At 40.5% G+C, this 27,637-nt stretch overlaps 1 protein-coding gene across 1 annotated transcript in view; it reads right to left on the bottom strand.

Annotated features, from left to right (window-relative positions):
* LOC140482320 (secretin receptor-like) overlaps positions 1-27,637 on the bottom strand; it is a 64,218-nt gene that overhangs the window by 17,156 nt on the left and 19,425 nt on the right. The window contains exons 3-10 of the mRNA XM_072579602.1: positions 26,307-26,414; positions 12,447-12,550; positions 12,131-12,228; positions 10,425-10,557; positions 8,064-8,217; positions 7,856-7,916; positions 5,893-5,962; positions 1,612-1,703 (exon numbers count right to left, since the gene is read on the bottom strand). Of these exons, the coding sequence (XP_072435703.1) occupies positions 1,612-1,703; positions 5,893-5,962; positions 7,856-7,916; positions 8,064-8,217; positions 10,425-10,557; positions 12,131-12,228; positions 12,447-12,550; positions 26,307-26,414 (820 nt within the window). The remainder of the gene's footprint in view (positions 1-1,611; positions 1,704-5,892; positions 5,963-7,855; positions 7,917-8,063; positions 8,218-10,424; positions 10,558-12,130; positions 12,229-12,446; positions 12,551-26,306; positions 26,415-27,637) is intronic.

The following is a 27,637-nucleotide window of genomic DNA, read 5'->3' as shown; positions in this document are numbered from 1 at the left end:
TTATTAAGTGCAAAACTGTTGATCCATTAGAGGTCTCAAAAAGACCCCTTGCATCCTCATCTGTCACCTCACTACATTAAAAGCAAAATACTGCTGATGCTGGAAACCAGAAACAAATACAGACAATGCTGGAGAAAATGAATGCCAGGTCACATTATTGGCAAGAGAATTTCATTTCACAGAGACCATGGGGCAGGAAGGTCTGAGTTACAGCAGCAAAGGTGACGGGGCCGGTGCTTTCTGGTCCTCAGCAGCCCCTTTCTCAATGTTGCATTCAACTGAGTGCCTTTGAATGATGTAAAGCCCATTGGGAGACCAACAGCATCCCTTGCTGCTTTTGCTGTCATGCCCACTGTATGTTGGCAGGCTGCCTGGCATTGGGGTTAAAATACCAGTGGTGTAGAATAAGCCATTAAATGCCCACTTAGTAGCTTGATGGCACAATAGTTAGCACTGCAGCCTCACAGCACCAGGGACTCAGGTTCAATCCTAGCCTAAGGTGGCTATCTGTATGGAGTTTGCACATTCTCTCTGTGTCTGCGGGGATTTCTTCTGGGTGCTTCAACTTCCTCCCACAGTTCAAGATGTGCAGGTTAGGTGGATTGGCCATGCTAAATTTTCCTGTAGTGTGCAGACTGGGTGGGTTAACTATGTCAAATGTGCATTTACACGGATAGGGTGGGATGCTCATTGGAGGGTCGGTGCAGATCAATGGACTGAATGGCCTCTATCTGCAGTGTAAGGATTCTATGTATGTTTCAATGTATGTTTAAGGGCCTCATTTGACAATGGATCTGTACATCCACCCATGGGCCCTTCTATCCTTGAGTTAATTCTGGCAGAGCAAGTTTAATACAGTACTCTCCTCCCAAATGCCCTCCTCACCTCGAAATACACCTTGAGAAAGACCATAAAACACCACCCAAAAATTCTCAGTTCTCGTATCAATTTGTTCTCATTTTCATTTCCTGTTTGTTCTGCACACACTCAGTATTTTTTAAACTTCTATATGTTAAAGAAATGGACACAACTCAGGATGGCAAATAGTATATGTTTAGGGTAGAAGTAGGTACTGGGTTGGATTTTGCAGTATTATTATGTGGTATGTTTTTAAATTTCTTCATAGGCTGTGGCAAGTCCAGCATTTATTACCTCTAATTAACAGCATTAAAAGGGCAGTGGTAAGCCACCTTTCTGAATTGCTGCAGTGACTGCACTCCATGTGGTGTGCGTACAGTAACAGCACTGTTCTGTAGTGGATTCCAGGACTTTCACTTATCAGTGATGAAGGAATGGTGCTGTATTTTCAAACTGGTATTCTGATTTGGAGGGGAACTTGCAGGTGATGGTATTCTTTTGTGCCTGAAGCCCTTTTGCATTTAAATTGGAGGTTTGGAAGATGCTGTCGAAAGATCCTCAGTGAGTTGCTGCAGTGAATCTTGTGCTGGTGGTGGATGAAATGAAGCTGGGGGATGGGGGTGGCGAGTGGGGGCGGTGGTGGGGGGGGCGGGGGGGGAGCAGATTGCCAATCAAGCTCACTGACTTTTTCAAAGCCACATTCAATTTCACATATGCTTCAAATTAAAAGGGCTGATAGGTATAATCACTTACCTGTACTGGTTTAAATCTTGTCCCACTGCATCTGGCATAATTAGTTTTTTCATTAACGTCCTAATGATGCGCACAAAGAGAATAAAGTTGATCTGTGAAATAGAATAAAAGTAAAGATGTACATTTTAAAAGTCAACAGGGCACATTGATAAAACGTTTACAAAAATGTCTATGATCCTAGCTTTGTAAATATGTACCCATAGCACAAAATATAGAAGCGTAACATCCATTTTCTGCAAGTCATCCAAGAGAGCCAAAAATTCCCAGTGAGTATAAACACTTTTGCAAATACAAGTCACACTGAATGTCATTTTGATGGAACAGAAGCATTCATTAAAAATGATACCGAGCAGAGGTAATCATGTTAATCATTGTAAAATACTGATTTGATACCAGTGCTGCCACTTTGAATCCCAATGCTCCATCTACCATCATCGCTTAACTGTTCATAACTGAATGCACAGGAACATAGTAACTGGAGAAAGCCATTCAGCCCCTCAAGCCTTTTCCACCATTCAATGAGATCATGGTTGATCTGTGGCGTAATTCCTGCCTTTGGTCCATATACATGAATATCTTTACTTAATACGTTAAACAGAAGGAAAGCACACACTTATGATATTTATTTGCTGAGTGATTTCAGATGATTACTTCTTTGATTTTATTTGTCTTTGACACTTTTGATAATTCTTTCAAATTGCTAACATCTACAGGGAGCTGCATGGTAACTGTTAAAAGAGATGAATAAAAGACTTCTGTACAAACCATTCATTACTGGTAGGCTTTCTTTCTGGATTACAGCATGACTCAAGAGAATGATCAGAGGATCAAACAGAACAAGAAGGGAAAGGAACAGGAGGCAGAAGAAAGGCTGTTATTAAGAGATCATATCAATCTAGTGGGTTCAGTGAGATTGTCTCTTAGCTGAAGCTTCTTAAGGAACTACGTTGAAGAATGTCTTCTCTGAAATCTACCAGCTGTTGCAACCTCAACTATAACCTAAAAGCAAAGCATACGCTACATTGTCAGTGTAGCTTTTCAGTGTCTGGCTTCTTCCAGTCTGGAAAGGGAATACTTGTAATATCTCATAGTTTGCTGTCTGTAAAAGAGATCACTAACATTCTGAATATACACTTCATTTCAATCCTCCTTTCCAGAGAGGAACAAGTGGAGAAATCACCTGGGTTTTAAGAGGATTGCAGGTTTTCCCATGGTATAGGGTGTTGCTACTTGTTGCATAGACATCACTCATTGGGTACTGCAAACTCTGCGATGTACCACAAAATAAAAAGAATTGCTTTCCCTCAGTGACCGGCTGGATGATGTGGATAAATCTAACGTTATCTACTTTGGTACTAAAAATAGGAACGCAGATTATGATTTGAATGCCTGTAAATTGAGAGAGAGGAATGTTCAATGAGACCTGTGTATCCTTGAGCACCAGTCACTGAAAGTAAGTGTGGGTCCAGCAAGCAGTAAAGAAGGCAGATTGATGTTGGCCTCTATAGCAAGAAGATTTGAGTACAGGAACAAGGATAAAAACAATGACTGCAGATGCTGAAAACCAAATATTGGATTAGTGGTGCTGGAAGAGCACAGCAGTTCAGGCAGCATCCAACGAGCAGCTCTTCCAGCACCACTAATCCAGTACAGGAACAAGGATGTCTTGCTGCAATTACAGAGAGCATTGGTAAGGCCAAACCTGGAATATTATGTGCAGTTTTGGTCTCCTTATCTGAGGACAGATGTTCTTGCTATAGAGAGAGTACAGCAAAGGTTCACCAAATTGATTCTTGGGATGGCAGGACTGATGCATAAGGAGGAATTAAGCCAATTAGGATTGCAGTCACTGGAGTTTAAAAAAATGAAGGGGGATCTCACCTAAAACATTCTAACAGGATTAGACAGGTGGGACGCATGTTCTCAATGGTAGAGCAGTCCTGATCCATGGGTCGTAATTTAAGGATAATGGTAAACCTTTTAGCGCTGAGATGAGGAGAAATTTCTTCACCCTGAGAGTGGTGAGTCTGTGGAATAGACTACAACAGAAAATGGTTGTGGTCAAAACATAATGTCTTTTTTATGAAGGAGATAGATATAGCTCTTGTGGCCAAAGTCTTCAAGGGATTTGTAGAGTATTAAGCTCGGTGATCAGCCATGATTATAATGAAATGTAGAGCAGGCTCGAGAGGTTGATTGGTCTACTCCTGCTCCTATCTTGCATGTTTCTATATTTCTTTTTGACCATACACTGCAAATTATATAGGTCAGTATAAAAATGTAAAGTCACCATGGTCTTGGCAGATCATAGGGTTGTTCTCTCACGAGAGAGAAACACCTGGTGGTGGTTTAACCTGAGGGACACCAGGCCTCAGTCAAGGGAGAGATTAAGATGGTGGGACCTTCATGGTAAAGTCAGTCAGTACACTATTCTTGCAGCACTTATGATGTCAAATGGCCACATTCTGTATTGTGAGATTCTGTGAATTGAGGAAAAACTATTGAGCAAACGGGCCTTTCAAATTCATTGACACATAATTATCAAAATAGTAAAGATCTTAAAATGTGAAGACTTGTTATGTGATTCTTTTCATTTAGGCAGTTACCAGAAATTCAGATTTTTAAAAAAAATTTGGTTTATCTTATAATCATTGAGAAATTTCAGAATGTTACAAGAGAATATAGGAGAAAAGGTTAGTAAGTTTGCAGATGACACCAAAATTGGTGGTAGTGGACAATGAAGAAAGTTATCTCAGAGTACAACATAACTTTGATCTGCGGGGCCAAGGAATTGCACATGGAGTTTAATTTAGATAAATGTGAGGTGTTGCATTTTGGTAGGGCAAATCAGGGCAGGACATATATATTTAATGGTAGGGTCCTGGGGAGTGTTGCTGAGCAGAGACCTTGGGGTGCAGGTTCTCAGTTCCTTGCAGGTGGAGTCACAGGTGGACAGGATAGTGAAGAAGGCTGAAAATAAAAAAATGCTGGAAATCACAGCAGGTCAGACCACATCCATGGAGAAAGAGCAAGCTAATGTTTTGATGAGAAATCATCTAGACTTGAAACATTACCTTGCTCTCTCTCCACAGATGCTGACTGACCCACTGTGATTTCCAGCATTTTTCTGTCCCCAGTAAAGATTCCAGCATCTGCAATAATTTGCTCCTATGTAGTGAAGAAAGCATTTGGTACATTTGCCTTTATTGGTCAGTGCATTGAGTATAGGAGTTGGGAGGTCATGTTGCACCTATATAGGACATTGGTTAGCCATTTTTGCAATACTGTGTGCAGTTTGGGTCTCCCTGCTATGGGAAGGATGCTGCTAAACTTGAAAGGGTGCAGAAAAGATTTACAAGGATGTTGCCAGGGTTGGAATGCTTGAGCTATAGGGAAAGGCTGAAAAGCCTAGGGCTATATTCCTTGGAGTGTCGGAGGCTGAGGGGTGACCTTATAAAGGTTTATAAAATCATGAGGGGCATGGTTAGGGTAAACAGCCAAGGTGTTTTTTTTCCCAGTTTAGGGGAGTCCAAACTAGGGGGCATAGGTCTAAGGTGAGAAGGGAAAAATATAAAAGGGATCTAAAAGGCAACCTTTTCACTCAGAGTGTGGTGCATGTTTAGAATGAGCTGCCATAGGAAGTGGTGGAGGCTGGTACAATTACATTTAAAAGGCATCTGGATGGGTATGTGAATAGGGAAGGTTTAGCGGAATGTGGGCCAAATGCTGGTAAATGGGACTAGATTAATTTAGGCAACCTGGTCTGCATAGACGAATTGGACCAGAGGGTCTTTCTTTCATGCTGTACATCTCTATGACTGCTTCACATTCAACATGATATCATTGCACAATGTTGAAACAAAAAATAAATTAAATGGACCAAACTGCACCTGTATAGCCAATTCAATCTTGAAAATGATATGTGTGGAATCAGAGGTATCAAAGCACTGTTGGTAGTCATTTTCAGTTTTAGAGATAATGTCAAATGGGTGATAATGAGTGGGTACACATTATACACCCCACCTAAATTTTGTTTCATTGATGTCAATAGAAAGAGATATCAGAAAAAGTGTATAACAAATTATTGATTTGTCAAGCTTATTTTACAATATTACCAAAAGCTACCACATTTGAAGAAATAAGTGCATGCACCATACATAATTCTGCAAATTCTAAAATATCTGATGTACCTAGGGTGTACAATCCAAGTTGGTTAAAATGTACACTTACAATAATAATTTACAAGAAATCAGAATCATCTTCAATTAAAAAAATACTTACCAAAATTGATACAACTGGAGGTCCTTTAATGATCCACCATATACGTACATCTGAGTTAACATTCCAGCAGCTATGGATTATAGAAATTATAAAGCTGTTTCTTTGAGTTTAAATGATTGAACACTATGAATCTGACAAATTATTTGATTAATTATGCTGGTGCTGTATTTACATATTAATAGTTAATACATTTTAATTTGTCATCCTTTAGCATCAGGCGAAACAGAGGGCTGCAGATGCTGGAAATTAGAGTCACCTGGATCATCTCAGACACCTCCCTCCTTTTCCTGGGCCTCTCCATCTCCATCAACAGTGGCCGACTTAACATTAACACTTTTGACAAATCCACCGACTCCCACAGCTTCCTAGATTACACCTCCTTCTACCCTGCTTCCTGTAAATACGCTATCCCTTATTTCCAAATCCTCCGCCTCCGCCGTAGCTGCTCCCAGGGGACCAGTTCCACCACAGAACACACCAGATGACCTCCTCCTTTAAAGACCACAATTTCCCCTCCCATGTATTTGATGTTGCCATCCAGTGCATCCCATCCACCTCCCGCACTTCCACCCTTGAACCCCACCCCTCCAACCGCAAGAAGGACAGAACGCCCCCTGGTCCTCACCTTCCACCGCACAAACCTCTATATACATCGCATCATCCACTGCCATTTCCACCAGCTACAAACGGACCCCACCACTAGAGATATGTTTCCTTCCCACTCCAATCCGCTTTCCGTAAAGACCATTCCCTCTGCGACTCCCTTGTCAGGTCCACAATCCCCCCCCCACCCCCCCCAAACAATCCACCTTCCCCTCCCCGCACCTTCCCCTGCCACTGCAGGAATTGCATAACCTGCACCCACACCTCCCCTCTTCCACATCCATCAGAGCTTTACCTGCAATTCCACATGTCATTTACTGTATCCGTTGCTCCCAATGCGGCCTCCTCTACATTGGAGAGACAGGATGCCTACTTGCAGAGTGCTTCAGGGAACATCTCCAAGACACACACATCAACCAACCCCACTGCCCCGTGGCCAAACACTTCAACTCCCCCTCCCACTCCACAAGGACATGCAGGTCCTAGGCCTCCTTGATCGCCACTGCCTAACTACCTGATGCCTGGAGGAAGAACGCCTCATCTTCTGCCTTGGGACCCTTCAACCCCAAGGCATCAATGTGGATTTCACCAGTTTCCTCATTTCCTCTCCCCCACCTTATCCCAGTCCCAACTTTCCGACGTGGCACTGCCCTCATGATCTGTCCATCTTCCTTCCTACCTATCTGCTCCACCCTTCTCTCCGACCTATCACCTTTAACCCCACCTCCATCTACCCATCGCACTCTCAACTAACCTCCCCCAGACCCACCCCTCTCCCATTTATCTCACCGCCCCCTCAGCTCACAGCCTCATTCCTGATGAAGGGATTTTGCCCGAAACATCGATTCTTCTGCTGCTCGGATGCTACCTGACCAGCTGTGCCTATCAAACACCACACTCTCAACCCTTTAGCATCAGCATATTATAGATATAAAGTTGATACTAAACTTGAAATAAGAATTAAATATTAAGGAACAATTGTCAAAGTGTAAGGAGGGCAATAGTTACTATTTTTCTCAAATAACATGGTAAACAATTTCACTATCGTGCAATTGAATTTGAGAAAACAATTCTAAACCATTTAAAGAATTTGGAGACTTTTAGCATAATGTGCACTTGTAGGTACCATGTATTTTTATACTTATGTATAAATATGCTGTAGCTTTGGAGGTTTTGTACAGTTCTGTACATCATTCTGTTAATCTATAATTTGGTTTTGCTGATCATATCTTAAAGTAATATTACTTAAAGTAATATTATCCTCCAAAGTAAAGCAATAAAGAAAGTTTGATATGAAAGTTTCTTCAGGGCAACAAATGTTTTTGATTCTAGGTTTTATTTACATGAAAACATGGCTTACCCAGTGTTCTCATATATCTGTCTTGTAATTGACCAGGGTATGATAAAAACTGCTGGTGCACCTGAATGTGAAAAATGTAAAACAAAAACAACAAAAGAAGGGAAAATCAGACTATTAGATGAAGGAAAAAAGGATGACAGTTTTCTCAAAATAAAAGACTTAGAATTATACAAAAATATGAGATTTAGTTTCTCAAAGTAAAACTTGCCCCATCCTAGAATGATGTACCATCTGAAATATTTTTGCTCTGAAAAGGCAGATACCGCCAGAAGTGTGTGCAAGTACAATGCTTCGATGAGCAACCAATTGAAATTAGCCAGGACACAGTATTGGAAGAAAACAATAGCGACTTTGCATTCAACCTGGGAACAAAAGTAAACAGAAAAGACAATAAATCACAGGCCAAGCCTTTACTACTTTTACTACAGAAACAGGTTAACTTGTTATTATAAAACAAAGAACTGTGGTTGCTGGAAATCTAAATTAAAAATCTGAAATTGTGAGATAAAGTCAATAGGTCTGGCAGCATCTGAGGAGGGAAAATAGAGTTCTGAAGAAGGGTCATTACACTCCAAATGTTGGCTCTGCTTTCTCTCCACAGTTGCTGCCAAATCTGCAGAGTTTCTCAAGCAATTTCTATATCTTGTTTCAGATAACTTACTAAAGTGATACACTATTAACTTTATTTTTATATCACTATAATAATGAATTGATACTATTGATCTAGGCTGTGTATGTAGGTACAAATAGCAATAATGTCAGCAAGACTGCCTCCTGCAGTTACCACCAGCCCAAATATTGGCACCTTGGTGGGAACATTAATGTTAGAACATTTGGGAGCACAAGCTGATCAGCAGCTCAATGTAATGACTACACAGCTAATGAGGAAAAACTGCTCTCGGCAGTTGGAACTCAGAGGACTGACAAAAATCAGTATTATGCAGGAGAGAAACTGGTGGAATCAGCATCAGGGACTTCAGCCATATGCACCAATGGACAGCTCTGTGGAGGTCAATAGCACTTATTGTCCAGGGGCTGCGTGAGTGCAGCAATGCTATAGAAACCCAGTTCCTTCACCATGTAATTGGCTACCTCCATGGATGGGCTGGTTATTGCCATGGGGAGCCAGCTCCAGCCCGCTCAAGGTCAGCTAGAGAGGAGCACACACTTGCACGCCATTGCCCCAGCCATTGGCTCAGGACCGAAGGCATTGGACAGAAGATCAGGGAAGCTAGTACACACTGTCAGTGCCACTTCCTCACAAGGAGACAGGGCAGTGCCAGGAAGCAGCCAGCAGGAGGAGGAACCACATACAGGCCTCTCAGATGGTTCCTCTCAGAACACTCAAGAGATGGCTGGGACCTCCACCTCAACCCTATCTGCCCCTCTCTGCCCCGAAAAGTTCAAGCTGAGGATGATCCACTTGCCTCTGACGTGAAAACTCTCAGTATGTCAAGGGCCATCCAGATACAAATGCCTCTGTGGTGGCCCAAGCTACCCTCCCATGACCAATGGGTTCCAGTGCTGGACGGGCTCTCTCTTGCCTAGCTGCAGAGCCTGAGCCAATAATCGTTTGGTGGCATGATGATAATGTAGATAAAGTTTGACATTTATATAATTCACATTTATATAAATTCTATTACTTTTTCACGATGTTGTTTGATTCTCTGCATAGTCCCAGTTGGAACATTGCTGGTATGATGCCTAATGTCATGTCTGTACAGGATGTACCTTGGATCAATGTCTCTGTTGACAGTTGCCTACAGCATTTGAACACAATGTAGACAAAGTGTATACTGTGCAATTGTTTCTGTTGCTACTGTTGCCCCTCATGGTCAAACATCCCTATTCTTACACTGGCCTCTGCGTCCAAAAGTAATGGTGAATGAAGTGTGCAGCAATATCTGGAGCAGGGAGGTGTACAGACAGATGCAGCCAATGCATTAGCATTGCCAGGAATTAAGAGGTTTGCAGGTCTGTGTCTTGTACAGTGCATGGGTCTGTGTGAAATGCTATTGACCTCATATCAGTGGGTCTACAAACTGTCTCACTGGTCAAGATTCACTATTCTGGTGTAGTCCCCGCTATTCTCTTTCCTACTGTGTACTTTTCAAAGGTGACAGTGAATGAACATCATTCAGTAGTGCCCTCCCACCTTTCAACTCTGATCTCCAGCATCTGCAGTCATCACTTTCTCCTATTTAAGGGCATTGGTTAGCTCAGTTGATCAGATGGCTGGTTGCATGCAGGGCGGTGGCAACACTGTCCATGGGCGGGTGGGGGGGGGCTATCAAATCCTGCACTGGCTGAGGTTACCATGAAAGACTGTCCTTTTTGACCCTAAGGTTACACCACATCAGTCATCTCTCTTTACTGACAGAGCAACTCTGGTACAACTATGGTGACTTTTACCTAATCAATGACTGATCATAGCGATGTATCTTGTACTAAGTTTTTGCCTCTTTATCATAGCATTCTGCTTAATTCTTAACAATAATTTAAACAATTTAGCACTTTAAAATAATCATGAGAAATAATGATAAATGTTGCTAGGTAATGAAATAATTACCGGGTAAATAGTGCAGTGACGCTTATCCTCACTGGAAAACAGGACATTGTCTTTTATGAAGATTGAAATTGCACGAAGAATGTATGACACAAACAAATGCATATGAATATAATTCCTGGTACAGTGAAGCTTCCTGTAAAATATGCAATGTAGTTCAGTTATATTAGTTACCGTTCTAAATTATTTAAACTTATCTATGCTTCTATCTCTTTTAAAATAACACTATATGTCACATAGCATTGCAAATGCCAATATTGGGGACTGGATCGAATAGAATTTATTGTGACTAGTATTTTTTTACAAAAAACGTACAGTGAAATGTATATATGTCGCTATACTATGGTGTCTATATTAATTATAGAAGGTACAGATAAGGGAAAAAAATTAAAAATTTAAGACAAAGTCTATCGTAGTTCTATTCATGGCTTCTGGCTTTGGGAAAATGCAGTGCTGATAGCAGAAAGGGAGACAATATAATTGGAGTTGCAAGTTTTTGCCTTCTAGCACCAATAACAAGTTTTGTCATTCTAAAGGCACGAGCAAGTACTACAGAATAAATAGAGCCTGTGGGAAATGGACAGTGGGATCACTGGATACAAAGAGTAGAGGAAAAGACTGGACTAGAAGTTAGAATGGTTAACATTAAGGTGAAACAGTTGGGCATATCAAAGTACTCACAGGCTGGTTTGTAAATTGTTTGAACTTCATTCATAGGTTCCAGCTTTTACATTTATTGGGCTGACTAAGGAGAATGGGAAAGGCACATTAGCTTTCATGGCTGGTTTTCCATTTCTGGTTTTAGGAAATGTATTGGAGTATGCTTGGTTCATGCTGATCATGTGAATGACAATACCAAGAGCCTGTTTTGCAACAAAAATATGGATGAGGCTAATAGTGTTTATCAATGTCACAGACTAAATCAAACAGCCATTTCTGGTGCCGGATGTGTGGTGTCAGATATACCCTGCACCTTCACAGAATGCACAATTATAGTCCTCACCATACTCTGAAATCAATATAGCAGTTGAAACTGGATTACTTTCCCAATAGTCTCCTATTATGACAACAGGAAAACATAGAGCTCATGCACTCAGGGAAGTGAGTTGTAACCATGTTATAAGTGATAGTTAATGTCAAACAACCTAGCTGCCCCTAAAACATAATTTTACATGTGAGGATTCTCATTTAATTTAATTAAAATATGGTGGAGACTTTTTTTTCTAAGAAGCATTGCCATTTAGCATCAGACTCCAATTCTTCCATTTTTATTTGGATGTATTGACCACATTCTCAGAAATTATGCTCTAATTCCCAGTGAGAGCATGTGCAGGTTCCCAGCTTGCACTTTCCCTGCTGGTGGAATGGAGCCAACAATAGAATATCCTGTCCTGCATGTCATTGATGATTTTTCAATCTACTTGGTTAAAGAGCTTCACTGCTACTTACTCACAGAGGCCTCTGTTCCTCTGTTTAAAGTACCATGCTTAATCAAAGACCAGACGAGAACTCTGAAACTTACAAAAACTTTCTGAGTAGCTGCTAGTGAGGTGAACAAAATATTTTTTTCCTTTCCTGATGACTCATAAAACTTGGGACCATGGATAGCCTTAATCATTGATGTTCCTACTGTCATATGCAATTTTCTTCCCCCAAATACATAAATACAAAATTTTTATGAACACTGATACTGCTGAAGTTGCACTTACCGAAATAAGCTGAGGATTGTGACTGCTGTGAACAGGAATATGAAAGAAATGCTGTTTCCCACAGTGTAAATGATTTTCAGTTTCATGTAGAATGCTTCCTTTATAAAAATACAAACAAATAACATTTTCAAAATAAACTCAACTGTATTCAGCATATTTTCATTGATTTAGTTATCTATGTCATTGATATCTTTGCAAATGCATATACAATTCGATTCCATGAACAAAACTGAACAAACAGTCATGAAACAATCATTAGAGCACATGAGATGCTGGATGTGTTCATTCTGGCATATTTGTGTTACTACATACATACCTTGGCATCGTTTGTGGTATCATCCATATCATATCCACAAGCTGTTCTGTATTCAGGGAATGTATCAGACCACCCCTCACTTGTGCAGTTTCGAGAAATAAAACCTGGTAAAAATTATAAATAGATCTTGATACAACAGTAATTTAGATTAAGTGAGTTAAAATAGAAGCTGATACGAGTTTTGCCTTCAGCAGCGATGCATCATTTACCTAATGCAGCAATGCTTCTGTTATCCCTCATACATAAGAAACTAGGTATGGATAATGTGGTATTAATTTAAAAGATAGATCAGGGTATTTTCCAGATGGTATTAAGTTAAACATGGTGATGTCCACAGAGACTTGGGCATTTGGGTGCATTGATCTTTAAAATGTCATGATCGGTGCAGAAAATAATCAAGAAAGCTAATGGAATGCCGGCCTTAAGTCAAGAGAACTGGAGTACAGGGATGAAGAAGTTACATTGCAGTTATATAGAACCCTGGTTAGACCCCGCATGGAGTACTTTGAGCAGATCTGGCTCATTCCAGCCTTGGAGGGAGTACAGTGTAGGCCTACAAGAATGATATCTGGACTCCAGGGTTAATTTATGATGAGTGATTAAACAATTAGGCCTGTTTTCATAGAATTCAGAAAGGGGTTATAAGATCAAAGTCTACACGGTATTAACAGAAAAGACAGGACAGAAAAAATATAAACTATTTCCACTGGTTGTGGATTCTAGACCTAGGTGGCATGGTCTCAGAATTACAGCCACACTGTACAGGAGAGAGTTCAGGGAGAAATTTTACACAGAAAGGCTGGTAGATATTTGTAACTCTCTTCCACAAATAGCAATGGATGCTGGATCAGTTATTAATTTTCAATCTGAAACGGATAAATTTTGTTCAGCAAAGCTATTAAGGGATATGAGCCAAAGGCAGATATATGGAGTTAGGCCACATATCAGCCATGATGTCATTGAATAATTGAACAATTGAATGAGGGACTGAATGACCTACTTCCATTTCTATGTTTTTATGTTTTCAAGGATCCAAATGACATCTAAAACCACTGACTATTACATAGAATTATTACATCCATAAATACAAGGGTCTGCGTTAGTATTAGACAATTTGGTTACAAAGAGCAATATGTCATGCTTCAAGTGATTTGAGTTAAGATGGTGTTTGATGCTGTTATACTCTCAGGTCACATGCATATGACACAGCGATGATAACACAAGCATGTCTCTTAAAGGTATATTGACATACTGACTGAGAGACATAGAAGACAGTGAGGACTGCAGATGCTAGAGATCAGAGTCGAGTGTATGGTGCTGGAAAAGCAGAGCAGGTCAAACAGCATCTGAGGAGTAGGAGTATTGTATATGTCTCATAGTCAAAAACGTGTGGTACTGGTAAAGTACAGCAGGTCAGGCAGCATCTGAGGAGCAGGAGAGTTGATGAAGGGCTTATGCCTGAACCGTCAACTCTCCTGGTCTTCAGATGTTGCCTGACCTGCTGTGCTTTACCAGCACCACATTTTTGACTATGCAACATATATAATGTCCACTTTTTCTAAAGGTTAAAACATCTTCAAATAGACATACATGGTTGCACATATACACAAGCTGTCAATTTGAAAATTATTCAAACAGGTAAAATGAAGTTTACAAGAATAGCAATTTAAACTTCAATGTAATGTTGTGGAGGTCTGACAACTCATACTGATCTGTTGATTGTACACCCATCTGAAGGGGTCAGTGTTTTTCACTGTTGCAGTTGTTTGACACTTTCATTGCCTTGCTGCTGGTGATGTCACTCAATGTCACTGCATATTTTTCATCATTTGAGGTTCCTAGCTCACTATGTGTGTGCTTGATTGATGTGTCATACCTGGATCTGAGCTGGCTTCTGTTCATTTGCAATGTAGCACCATCATCAGTGATGGCTTCATATGACCTGGGCTGGCTGAATATTTTAGAAACATTTGCTGGTATCCAAATGTTTGGATTTGTATTTATAATTTGCACCAACTGCCCCGAGTACAATTTTGGTAATTCTTTATCTGCTTATTTGTTGTGTATCTCTTTCATTCTCCTTTGCCTGGATGAAGAACACCCTGCATCTCAATTGACCTTTCGACCATACCTTATATTGGTTAAAATAATCCCTTCTCTATTGGTGTTGCATGAAAATGCAGCAATGCAACACAAAAATCTTATTTTATTGCTCGACACCTAATTATCCATCAAAAAAACTGTGGATGCTGGAAATCTGAAACAAAAACAGAAATAGCTGGAGAAACTCAGCAGGTCTCATAGCGTTTCTGGAGAGAAAGCAGAGTCAACATTTCGAGTCCAGTGACACTTCTTCAGTCCAGAACTGCTGAGTTTCTCCAGCTATATCTGTTTTTGTACTTAATGATCCTTGATTTGATGTACATATCATACATTCTGCTAGACCATTTGAGCATGGGTAGTGGGGTAAAGATGTGATTTAGTCACATCCCACATAAAGTTATAGAGATGACAGCTCATTTCCATACAAGGACCACCCTCTGCGTGAAAATGTTGCCCCTCAAGTCTCTTTTATATCTTTCCTCTCTCACCCTAAACCTATGCCCTCTAGTTCTGGACTCCCATACCCAAGGGAAAAGACTTTGCCTATTTATCCTATCCATGCCCCTCATGATTTTATAAACCTCTATAAGGTCACATAGAACACATCATTAAATGTTTTACCACTGAGTTGTGGTCCATGGCTGAAAACTATCCATTCTGGTATGCCAAATAAACTAAAATTAACACTCAATATGTCAGTGACAGTCACACTTACTGTGCGGCTAAAGCATTGAACAACAGAAAATTGGAGGAGTAATCCATCACAGGGATGTAAGCATCCCCATGAGTAGAGAATAGATCTGGAGCTATTTTTGTCCAAGCAATGGATGGAATGTCATGTGGATAGCAAAGCTCCCTCTGCTGCTAGGGTTGATATGTTTGGCATTGCATCACATATATTCACAAATCATTTCATGTCCTGATTCGTTCCTGACCTGTGCATAAATTCACATGCTGCTTGATTTGTGCATTCAATACCCTGGTGTAACATGGATATGATACCATGGCATAACACTTTTGGTATTAGAACATATTTGTCCTTTAAAACAACCTGCCAGAAGACACCAAACTCTTCTCTGTATGACCAAAATGAATTAATCAGCTCAGATACTGTTTTAATTCTTTCAGGACATCACTGGACAATGATCGTTTGAAACTCTTTTAGTAGATCATCTTTGGCGGATGCCAATTGCCTTTGTTTACATTGGCTCTGGTCAATGTGCAACAGAGAATGCCTCCAAATTCAACTAATTTGATGTATCACATGTAGTCTGTTCTGCTATGGGTACAGTTTGAATCTCATGAACTGTGACTATACTGAGATATATGCACCCTGGTAGTCCTGCGCCTGATGGACCTGCTGGATCAGGTAGAAGATTTCAGGAAAATAAGGTAAGCTTGCATATGGGAATTACAATGTGATGATGCCAATCCTGGCATGAGATGGATTCTGGTAGGTTGTATTGTGCAGTGCAAATTGCTGAGGTACATGTCTTTCAGGAAGCATTGTAGTAACATGTTGACATTAACGCCTGTGTTTTGTTTTAGCTTTTAAGTTGTATCACCCTGCTCTTACAGGATATATACTGTTAATAGTCATAAAAGCTTTGCTGTCCTTATATTGTCAACCTGGTGAGGTTAACAATGTGAAAAGCTTAATTATCTTAATAAATTTGTCATTTGCTTTGGTTAACTCTACACCTCATTGATATGCTTGTGTTCATACACCTTTTTAAGACTAACCTTGTAGTGTTATACAATTTTGTTGATCACTTCTATTCTGGGGTCTGGCCTTTAAATCCAGATTTCCTGGATATACAGAAATCTACCATAACCACCACAGTGTGTGCATTGCCTGTAACTGAGTATCCTTACCTGATGTGGCAATGCTTCTCCCTCATAACATAAGAAACTAGACATGGCAATCTGATATTGAAAAATCCACTGACATGTTAGGATGTTTGGCTTCAAAAAGCAGTATGCTTTCATTAGCATGTCATGCTTCAAGTGATTCAGTTAAGATGGCATTTGAGACCTTTACAGCCTCAGCTCATACGCTGTCAAACAGTAATGGTATCGTAAGCATGTCTCTTAAAAGTGTAATGACATTCTGATTGTGAGACATATCACAAACTGTCAGTTATCTCAATAATTCTTCAATTATTTCCATCCCAGTATATAATAACATCAGGAAAAGGAATAGTTATTTATAAATTTCTTGAATATTAGCCTCCACACACATCTGATTACCATTAATTAACTCCTTCCATTTAAAGTCAAGCTGCTATCTTTTAAAATTGCACATATGCAAGATTTCACACTCTGTGAGAGACATATTCCTGTGCAAGGTGCGACTCTGCAGGAAATGCAAAATAATTATTTCAATGAACTGATCCTTGGCAATGTCATTTGAGGAAAACATACAGTCACTACACCAGTGCTGTTTTAGTTCCTTAAGTCTCCACCATTACCAAATAATGCTGAAGCTACTAGGTGTCAGCATTGACTCATTAATAGCAGACTTGTATCTAAATCAGCAGTTTGTATGTTCAAATCGTGTTCTAAAAAATTAAGCACCTAGTTTAATAGGCCAGTTCTTAAGTGAACTGTTGGAACTGGTATCTATCAGATGAGAAATTAAACTGAGGAATCATCTGCTGTCTGAATCAGACTAGAATCCCTACAATGCATTCCACCTATTGAGTTTACACCAACCCACTGAAGAGCATCCCATTCTATCCCTGTAACCCCATACTCACCATAGTTAACCCACCTGGCCTGTACATTATGGGGCAATTTAGCATGGCCAATCCACCTAAGCTACACATCTTTGGACTGAGCAGCTGTAGGAAACCCATACAGACACAGGGAGAATGTGTCAACTTCACGCGATCAACCAAGACTGCTATCGAACCTGGGTCCCTGGTGCTGTGATGCAGCAGTGCTAACCACTGTGCCACTGGCCAAAACATGAGTATGCTGAAAAATGGCATATTTTGATGAGCATTTCATGTTGCAGTCGTCAGGGTGATTCACAAGAAATACCAAAGTAAAGGGAAAACAGTATTTTAGGAGTTTAAAGTGTTATTTGGTTAATGAGTGGACTCTGATTCCATAGAGGCATTGCCATGGAGAATGCACTGTTTAATAGTGTTTGCCAAGCTTTGCTTAAATGTTAAGGTCAACTGTGATCTCCCAAGACATTTCCCTTTGAAATGAACCAGAGAATGGCTATCCCCTACTTTGTTGAGTTGAAAAAGGTGCAACATGTTTACATGTGTTTTCTGCCAGCAAAGGTTAACCACTCCATTAGCTAAACTCTCTACCAAAGGAAGACTGTAATTGGAAAATTCTTTATGCCATTCCACTGACACTTAACAATATATAGTTTTCTTCATGAGTCCACGACACAAGACTATCTTTGTAGATGACTCATATGCACACATCTTCTCCAACCAGCATACCATCTTACAATTGACTGTGCTTCTGTCTGTCTCGGGCTGAGGTTATTCCCAGTTCAGCTGTCCCTTCATTTCTCATACCCACCACTAATCCCATTCATGTAACCTCATATTTGGGTGATCTGTTTTTAATTGGACATTTTATCAAACCAAGACTACATAGAAATGTAGAAGAGAAATTTGTTCACATAAAAGTCTTACTTGAATTGCCCAGAGGTAGATTGCCATGGGTCCTATATGGCATTAATCAAATAGCAGTGAAGGGAGTCACGTGGTTCAGACAAGCATCATGCCACAGCATGATGTTGATCCTGAACAATCAACATGGTCTGTGCTCTGCTGTTTGAAGTGAACATTGAGTGGATGCTAGAAACTAGCATACACAGGTCCAAACCGATTATTTGGGCTTCATTTCCCTGATAGTAAACATATAGTCGGAGTATGCTGATATCGAGGTCCAATTCCATCAATTAACTTGTTCCTATGAATAAAAATAAATGTTTTGCAAAATCATGTGATGTGTTAGCACTAGATATTACTCAAGGTGGATGACTACTGTTACAATATCCCAGTTCAGAACTACAAGAGAAGTATTTTACACTTGGCAAAATATTCTTGTACTTTTGCACACACATACATCAGTTTACCATGAACTGTCCCATGTTTCAGAGTAATGTGTTCTCTTCACTTTGCTTTAGAAGTTTACACTAATTTATTTAGAGGGAAAGGACATTTACGAGTGATCACATTTTACTTCAATCTCATTAAAAGTGGTCAAAAGTTTGAGAATGCTACAGAGGATGGAAAATAAGCGAAAAATAAGTCAGAAAGTAATAAAACATGCCTTTTTGTATATAAGTGCACAGTGCATGCATATTGTTGTTTAGATGGAAGATGACCTTATATTTTGATGTAGCTCTTGTTTCCCAGCAGCCATCCCTGTATGGCCAAAGAATCTTACAAAGAGTCAGGAATCTCTAACATTCCCTAGTATTTAAGAGCCGTGGCAAGTCTCAGAATATTTAGTGCAGACCTCCAAAATCTGGTAATAATGGTTACATAAAGTTTGAACATTGATGGATTGGAAATCTTTTCTGTTGATTTGTATTTTGCATCAGTATTTACTGTAGAAAAGGATATGGAAGATATAGACTGTAGGGAAATAGATGGTGACATTTTGCAAAATGTTCATATTACAGAGAAGGAAGTACTGGATGTCTTGAAATGGATAAAGGTGGATAAATCCCCAGGACCTGATCACGTGGACCTGAAATCTCTGTGGGAAGGAAGAGAAGTGATTGCTGGGCCTGTTGCTGAGATATTTATATCATCGATAGTCACAGGTGAGGTGCCAGAAGACTGGAGGTTGGCTAATGTGGTGCTACAGTTTAAGAAGGGAACTATAGACCAGTGAGCCTGACATCGGTGGTGGGCAAGTTATTGGAGGGAATCCTGAGGTATTCGGAAAGGCAAGGTCTGATTATGGATAGTCAACATGGCTTTGTGCGTGGGAAATCATGTCTCACAAACTAGATTGAGTTTTTGAGGAAGTAACAAAGAGGATTGATGAGGGCAGAGCAGTTGATGTGATATATCTGGACTTTAGTAAGGTGTTTGACAAGGTTCCCCATGGGAGACTGATTAGCAAGGTTAGATATCACGGAATACATGGAGAACTAGCCATTTGGATACAGAACTGACTCAAAGGTAGAAGACAGAGGATTGTGGTGCAGGGTTGTTTTTCAGACTGGAGGCCTGTGACAAGGATCGGTGCTGGATCTTCTATTTTTTGTTATTTACATAAATGATTTGGATGTGAGCATAAGAGTCACAGTTAGTAAGTTTGGAGATGACGCCAAAATTGGAGGTGGACAGCGAAGAAGGTTACTTCAGATTACAACAGGACATTGATCAGATGGGCCAATGGGCTGAGAAGTGGCAGATGGAGTTTAATTCAAATAAATGTGAGGTGCATTTAGTCTTAGCAGGACTTACACACTTAATGGTAAGGTCCTAGGGAGTGTTGCTGAACAAAGAGACCTTGGAGTGCAGGTTCATAGCTCCTTGAAAGTGGAGTCGCAGGTAGATAGGATAGTGAAGAAGGCGTTTGGTATGCTTTTGTTTATTGGTCAGAGTACTGAGTACAGGAGTTGGGAGGTCATGTTGCGGCTGTATAGGACATTGATTAGGCCACTGTTGGAATATTGTGTGCAATTCTGGTCTCCTTCGTATTGGAAAGATGTTATGAAACTTGAAAGGGTTCAGAAAAGATTTACAAGGATGTTGACAGGGTTGGAGGATCTGAGCTATAGGGAGAGGCTGAACAGGCTGGGGCTGTTTTCCCTGGAGCATTGAAGGCTGAGGGGTGACCTTCTGGAGGTTTACAAAATTATGAGGGGCATGGATAGGGTAAGTAGGCAAAGTCTTTTCCCTGGGGTTGGGGAGTCCAGAGCTAGAGGGCATAGGTTTAGGGTGAGGGGGAAAGATATAAAAGAGACCTAAAGGGCAACTTTTTCACGCAGAGGGTGGTACGTGTATGGAATGAGCTGCCAAAGGATGTGGTGGAAGCTGGTACAATTGCAACATTTAAGAAGCTTTTGGATGGGTATATGAATAGGTAGGGTTGGAGGGATATGGGACGGGTGTTGGCAGGTGGGACTAGATTAGGTTGGGATATCTGGTCGGCATGGATGGGTTGGACCGAAGGATCTGTTTCTCTAGAGATGCTGTAGATCTCTATGACTCTGTGACTCTGTGACTTGGTGCTAGGGTCTGCTAGAGTAACCCGAGTGCAGTCTGTGATGTCCCACAACTGGGGAACCCAATAATGATGACAAATCCCATTGCCCAAGCTGCTTGACTCTCCTCATCACAAAGCGAGAATATGAAAAACTACCATTTGTAGAAAATGGCATCACTTACCTCCTGCATTGATGTTAAGGTTTAGGATTGGGAGATCTACACCCATCCCAAAGAGATGTTTCCACTCTTGATGGAATTTCAAACTGGGGCACATAGTTATGGAATAAGGAGACACTTTAAAATTGAGAAGTGAAGGATTTCACCTCTCAGAGAATAGCGAATGTATGAAATTCTCTGCTGCAGAGTCGAGATTGTAGTGCTGGAAAAGCACAGCAGATCAGACAGCATCCAAGGAGCAGGAGAATCAACATTTCGGGCATAAACCATTCATCAGGAAAGGAGGAGAACTTCTTCAAGGTAGGCATCCTTGGAAGAGGCTTCACAGTAAGGTTAAAATCAACTAGGAGAAAGGGAGGACTGCAGATGCTTTTCCAGCTCTACACTCTTGATTCTGAGCTCCAGCATCTGCGGTCCTCATTTTTTCCTAATTCTCTGCTGTAGAGAGTTCAGGAGAATGATAGAATTATAGAATTTATGGACAACCACCTGATGAAAGAGCGACACTCCGAAAGCTAGTGCTTCCAATTAAACCTGGCAAATACAATGACTGCAGATGCTGGAAACAAGATTCTGGATCTTGCTGGAAGAGCACAGCAGTTCAGGCAGCATCCGAGGAGCAGTAAAATCGACGTTTCAGGCAAAAGCCCTTCATCAGGAATAAAGGCAGAGAGCCTGAAGGGTGGAGAGATAAGTTAGAGGAGGGTGGGGGTGGGGAGAAAGTAGCATAGAGTACAATAGGTGAGTGGGGGAGGGGATGAAGGTGATAGGTCAGGGAGGAGGGTGGAGTGGATAGGTGGAAAAGAAGATAGGCAGGTCGGATAAGTCATGGGGACAGTGCTGAGCTGGAAGTTTGGAACTAGGGTGAGGTGGGGGAAGGGGAAATGAGAAAACTGTTGAAGTCCACATTGATGCCCTGGGGTTGAAGTGTTCCGAGGTAGAAGATGAGGCGTTCTTCCTCCAGGCATCTGGTGCTGAGGGAGCAGCAGTGAAGGAGGCCCAGGGCCTCCATGTCCTTGGCAGAGTGGGAGGGGGAGTTGAAATGTTGGGCCACAGGGCAGTGTGGTTGATTGGTGCGGGTGTCCCGGAGATGTTCCCTAAAGCGCTCTACTAGGAGGCGTCCAGTCTCCTCAATGTAGAGGAGACTTCATCGGGAGCAACCTGTTGGACTATAACCTGGTGTTGTGTGATTTTTAACTTTGTACACCCCAGTCCAACGCCGGCATCTAGAGTCATAGAATCATAGAGATGTACAGCATGGAAACAGACCCTTCAGTCCGACCCATCCAGATATCCCAACCCAATTTAGTCCCACCTGCCAGCACCTGACCCATATCCCTCCAAACCCTTTCTATTCATATACCCATCCAGATGCCTCTTAAATGTTGCTATTGTACCAGCCTCCACCACTTCCTCTGGCAGCTCATTCCATGCACGTACCACCCTCTGTGTGAAAAAGTTGCTCCTTAGGTCTCTTTTATATCTTTCCGCTCTCATCCTAAACCTATGCCCTCTAGTTCTGGACTCCCCGACCCCAGGAAAAAGACTTTGCTTATTTACCCTATCCATCTCTAAATCATGTCTAATTTTGGCATTCTCCATGATGTTCCCTGAACAGATAATCTGTATGGAATGTCAGAAAGAAATCATTATTTTGTTGAAAGAATGCCCTCACCCTTATGACAATCATAATGAAACCTCATGTAATGCCTTCACACTGTCTGGCTTGGACGTTTTCCAAGGAGGTCTTTGTCACTTTCTCACTGTTGATCGTGTTACACCAAAGAGGAGAAAATTCCTTCCAGAGACTGAAATGAGTTCACTGTAACTTTTCAGTGTTCAAACAAGCAATATTTCACATTTGCTTTTGTAATATTGTATTTGGAAATCAACATGAGTATCTTTGAGTCTCAAGCCTTTGAGAGAATCTAACTCTCAGACATCTGAAGCAATTAAGGAAAGATGGTTTACAGCTACCAAAGAACATGTGGGAATTAACCTAAGATCAGAAGCTAAGAAGGAGCCCTTGAACAACTGGCTCGGCATCCATACCTTGAGAATGAAAAGACTGTTTCTCTTCATGACCAAGTACCATTGCCAGACTTTAAGTTGAAATTGAACTAATGCAGTTTGGCTTTGAAAGAGAAATTAGCTAGAAACAGAACAGAGATATGAAAGAGTAAAGTCAGAGAGTTGTGAAAAAATTCAACTGGAGAATGGATTTTGATTATGCAAACTTGTGTGAGTGAGGTGAGGATGACTCAAAGAATTTCGATTTGGTGGGGAATCTCCACATACTACCCAAATTTAGTAAGGAGGAAGTGGAGATGCATTTCATGTCATTTGAGAAAATTGCTACAAATCTGGATTGGTTTAAACAACAATGGGCTATGCTCCAACGAAATGTTTTAGGATCAAAAGTTTCCGAGAACTTTTGTGGAGAAGGATAGAAAGTAAATTAACAGTGTGACATTTGCAAGACTTGGGAGTATATTAACTCATGGAATCTGGACTTTAAATCTTAATTGTCACCTTTGGTTCCTTGTTATAAGTTAATCATTATAATATTGCAAATATGAAGTATTTAAGCGTTTATATTGTATAGGGAAGTGTTGGACTACTATTTACAGACCACAACTAACAGATCTTTCTCAAAAATTTCAAAACTGTTTCTAAGAAGTTTGATGCTACAACCACTTGCACTAAAAATCATATGTTGCCAAATGAAACAATGTCGTTACAGAAGCTTTATTGAGTGTAAAAGATCAAGGGTTGTAATAATGTCCTAAAACCAGATAAATGCATTATATCTTTTCGGATTATAAAATAAATCTGCATATGTAATAAAATCTATCATTTATATACAATGGATACAATGTTATATACTATTTCTTGTATACTATAGATACACAGGCATCTCCTGTACAGTTGTAAAGAAAATGTCATTATAGCACCACTCTTGTCCAAGCCAGTAAGAAATGTTTTGGCCTTTGAAAGCAATAAGGATGTTTAAAACTGAAAAAAAAATATTGGGGAATCTTTTTTCCGAAAGAAACTTGTAACAAGGTCTTGAAAAATTTCTATGAACTGTAAAGGTATTAAATTGGAATTTCTCGAATAATAAGAAACACTGGCATGTGACCTGGATGGAATGCAATCAGGATGGAAGCTAATGTACGAAAGTGATGTAAGCAAAGAAACAGAGGCTGCAAGAGAGCACAGCTGAAGGCAGAAGGTGGTGAGTCTAAGGTGCAGAAATAAAGCAAAGCAAAGAGTTTAGAAGATCTGGAAGGAAGTGAATGATACAGGGAAGATTGCTTAAGCAGTACCCTGTTCACGTGGAAACTGCTATTGCAGTGATTGGAATGAAGGCAGCCAGGTAGATCTTATAGAATATGAGTTCCCTGATTGGGACTGTTAACCCCAGTCAGGGAGTCTTGGCTGACAGATATAAAGAGGAGTGTCAGGGGTTCTGCTCATTCTAGGAACCAGTTTTCCGTTAGCTGGGTCAGTGTCATGTACTATGTACATGTAAATAAAGGGTGACTTGGTGATGGGTACCAGCCTTCATGGAGACATTTTGGCAATCTGTGGAGAATCAGCTAATGCCAGGAAGGAAAAGGACTGGGATTTGGTTGGGTCCTGCAGTGGACATGAGTAGTCTACGAGATCACTTAGATATAGTCATTATTATATGTGCTATTCCATGAAAATATATAGTTTGTGTCAACCATGACTTCCATGTCAATTTACATTTCTTCTAATTTTTATGAAAACAGAAGTCGCAAAAAGTGAAATTTCTCAATGGAGCAGCAGTGGGAGTGATCCTTTGGTAAAGATAATTCTTTGGTGATAGCCCCCTAGATCATAACAGAAGGAAAACTTAGGAAAGGAGCAAAGTTACATTCTATATACCTGAAATACAGTAACCATGGAACTGCACTCCATAGTTTTGGTACTATAAGTATTATTTCAGCTCCAAAGTGTCATCTGCATTGTATGTACATAATTTGGTGCAGCCCCTACTGAACAACGTCTTGGTGACAGCATTGGTGTGGGCCTTAAATATCTGTTGAAAGTATACAAAGCAGATGGTTTATGGTTTCAGTCCTAGCAGAATGCTGATTCAATACCAGCACTGCACTTTTTGAACCAGTATCTCCAACTTATGCCTTCTTTTATGCACATCTAGCTGCAAATCACAAACAATGTCTATTAACTGGATCATCAACCACTCTGTGGTTAATTGTTGATGAACTGTTTTGGAGTATGTAAAATTCTTGGTCAAACCATCTGCTCACAAACATGGTTGTTCTGGTTAATGCATCCTGGATTTGCAGCATATAAGAGCGGTCGAGCAGATACAACAAAAGTGGTCAAACTGTTTGTAGAGGAGGGAGGAGCAGGGAGAGAAGGGCTCACAGCTGGAGGCTTTACCTCTCCCCAGGTTTGCATGCAATATTTCTCTTACCCAAACCTAAGCCAGTTGCAGTGGTGAAAAGGATCTAGGCATACGACTGCATGAGTCACTGCAAGTTAGAGTGCAAATACATGAATTGATTATGAAAGCTAATGGACACTATAATTTATTACAAGAGGATTGATCATAAAGGTTAGGATATTATGCTTCACTTACACAAGGCATTAGTGAACCACATATTGACTACTGTGCCATTTTGCTCTGCTTATTTAAAGAACTATGTAAATACAGAGCCAGTTTCGTTCCCAAGATTCTTGCTATTTGGCTCACTGGTCAACTGATCAGCAGCAAATACAGGTCAGAACAGCCCATGATTTGATGAGAAACTTAACAGCATTTTAAAAAAACCCACTTACTTGTATCTTGAACAAGGCCTGGGGGCCTCAGACCTATCCTTTGAGGACCACAATCAAGTCTGCTAGCCATTTATTGTTGCTTTCTAATGATAGTAACTTCTTCTGCACGTTTATAATGGAGTCATCATGGATAATTGAAATGACAATGGTTTTTGAGACAATCAGTAAAGCATGAATTGATTTGATTTGATTTGATTTATTATTGCTACATGTACCTAGGTACAGTGAAACATTTTGTTTTCTGTGCAGTACAGGCAGATCATACAATACGAAGTGCATAAAGGTAATAGAACAGAGCGAGGAATGTAATGTTATGGCTGCAGTAATTGAGGTTCACTTTTGAAATCTGATACCAACATACTATTCAAACTTTTAATTGAAAAGAGTATTTATTTTTGAGAAGAATTTGAAAATAGACTTAAGTTTTAAGAAAAGCTGTTTTACAGTGATAATTTTCATAAAATTTCAATGGTAATTTTCGTTAAAAAATCTACACAGTACAAAATGAATCCACTTCCTTCATTGTGACTGTTTTATTTACCTTCCTTTTGAGCCAAAAGATAGATCACATTGGGGCAAGGTAGGGTAACAGTCTTTCCAAGTGAGGAGAAGGGCCAACATGTCAAGTTATCCCACATTCCTTCGCAGCCTATTGGAAAATAAGATAGAATAAGGTAAAAAGTCAGTTTTAAAAAGTATTAGAAGATGTAACTTGGGTACTATAGCACAGATATTTTGATGGGAAGATAGTCATTGCAGGATTATAGGCTAGAGTTGTGCATCAGGGTAATATGGAAGTCCCAGTAGAGCTGACTCCTTGAAATTTGCTCTCGAAGTTGAAACTTCTGATGGAGAATTACTCTGAGTAAGAGTTGGAGATTTCTGATGGTTCTGATTAAATAGCTATTCAGGAAATGTTAACGAAATATAACCTGCTCTAACTCCTCCATAAGTGTAAAACTGATCCCCCAGCTTAGCAATGAGGTAGACTTGAACCCATGACACTTCCATCCACCAAATTCAACTCCTGACTCTTCCCAATCTTCATCACCCATTCCCAATCACCACTTATCCCCAATCTCTGCCAGATCTAACACTCCCTCCATACCCGACAGTCCTCACTGAATATCCCCCTCAACCCAAATCCCCCCCAAACCTTCCAAAGACATTTTACAGAGCCCCCAAAACTCAACCCAACTCCCCACAATCTGACCCTGTCTGACTCACAAAAGACACAACCCCTCTCCTGACTCAACCCACTCCTCTCAGATTCCAAGATTTCAAAGAACCCTCCCAGTACCAATACCAACCCTCCCACCCCCAACAGGACCATCCCCACAACCACCTACTCCCTATTCTATTCTAAGGACTCATTTGCCTGCCACCTAACCCACTTAGTGACCTGACACCTCAACACTTCACCCACATGGCACCACAACACCTCACTCACCTGGCATGCTACCCCTAATTCACTAGCATTCTAACCCTACTTCAACCCCTGCAACCCCACTCCCCTGTCAGCCCAACATCTCATCGACTTGCCACCTCAACCCCTTCAAATATCTGTCACACTAGAAGTTTGCACAGAGAACTTCATTAAATGTTCAGGTTTCAATTCTGATCAGAAGATTTGGGTCATTATATTTTAATGAAACTTTCCATTCATAATGTGATATTAAACAACCTTTCTCAGAGGAACAACATACTCCCACATTTAATAATTGTACTCTTTCTGCTTGTTAGGAATGGAACCTTAATTGCAGTTTTTGTAAACAATTTAGTACATTCTAAATAACCATTTCCATTTATATATGAGAACTTAACTTTGATTTACAATATCATATGGAATTTAAGTGAACATTGGGCGGCACG

Source organism: Chiloscyllium punctatum, chromosome 10, assembly GCF_047496795.1.
Source record: "Chiloscyllium punctatum isolate Juve2018m chromosome 10, sChiPun1.3, whole genome shotgun sequence".
NCBI lineage: Eukaryota > Metazoa > Chordata > Chondrichthyes > Orectolobiformes > Hemiscylliidae > Chiloscyllium > Chiloscyllium punctatum.
Note: the sequence above shows the minus strand (reverse complement) of the source record. Positions and strands in the feature narration are given on the sequence as shown.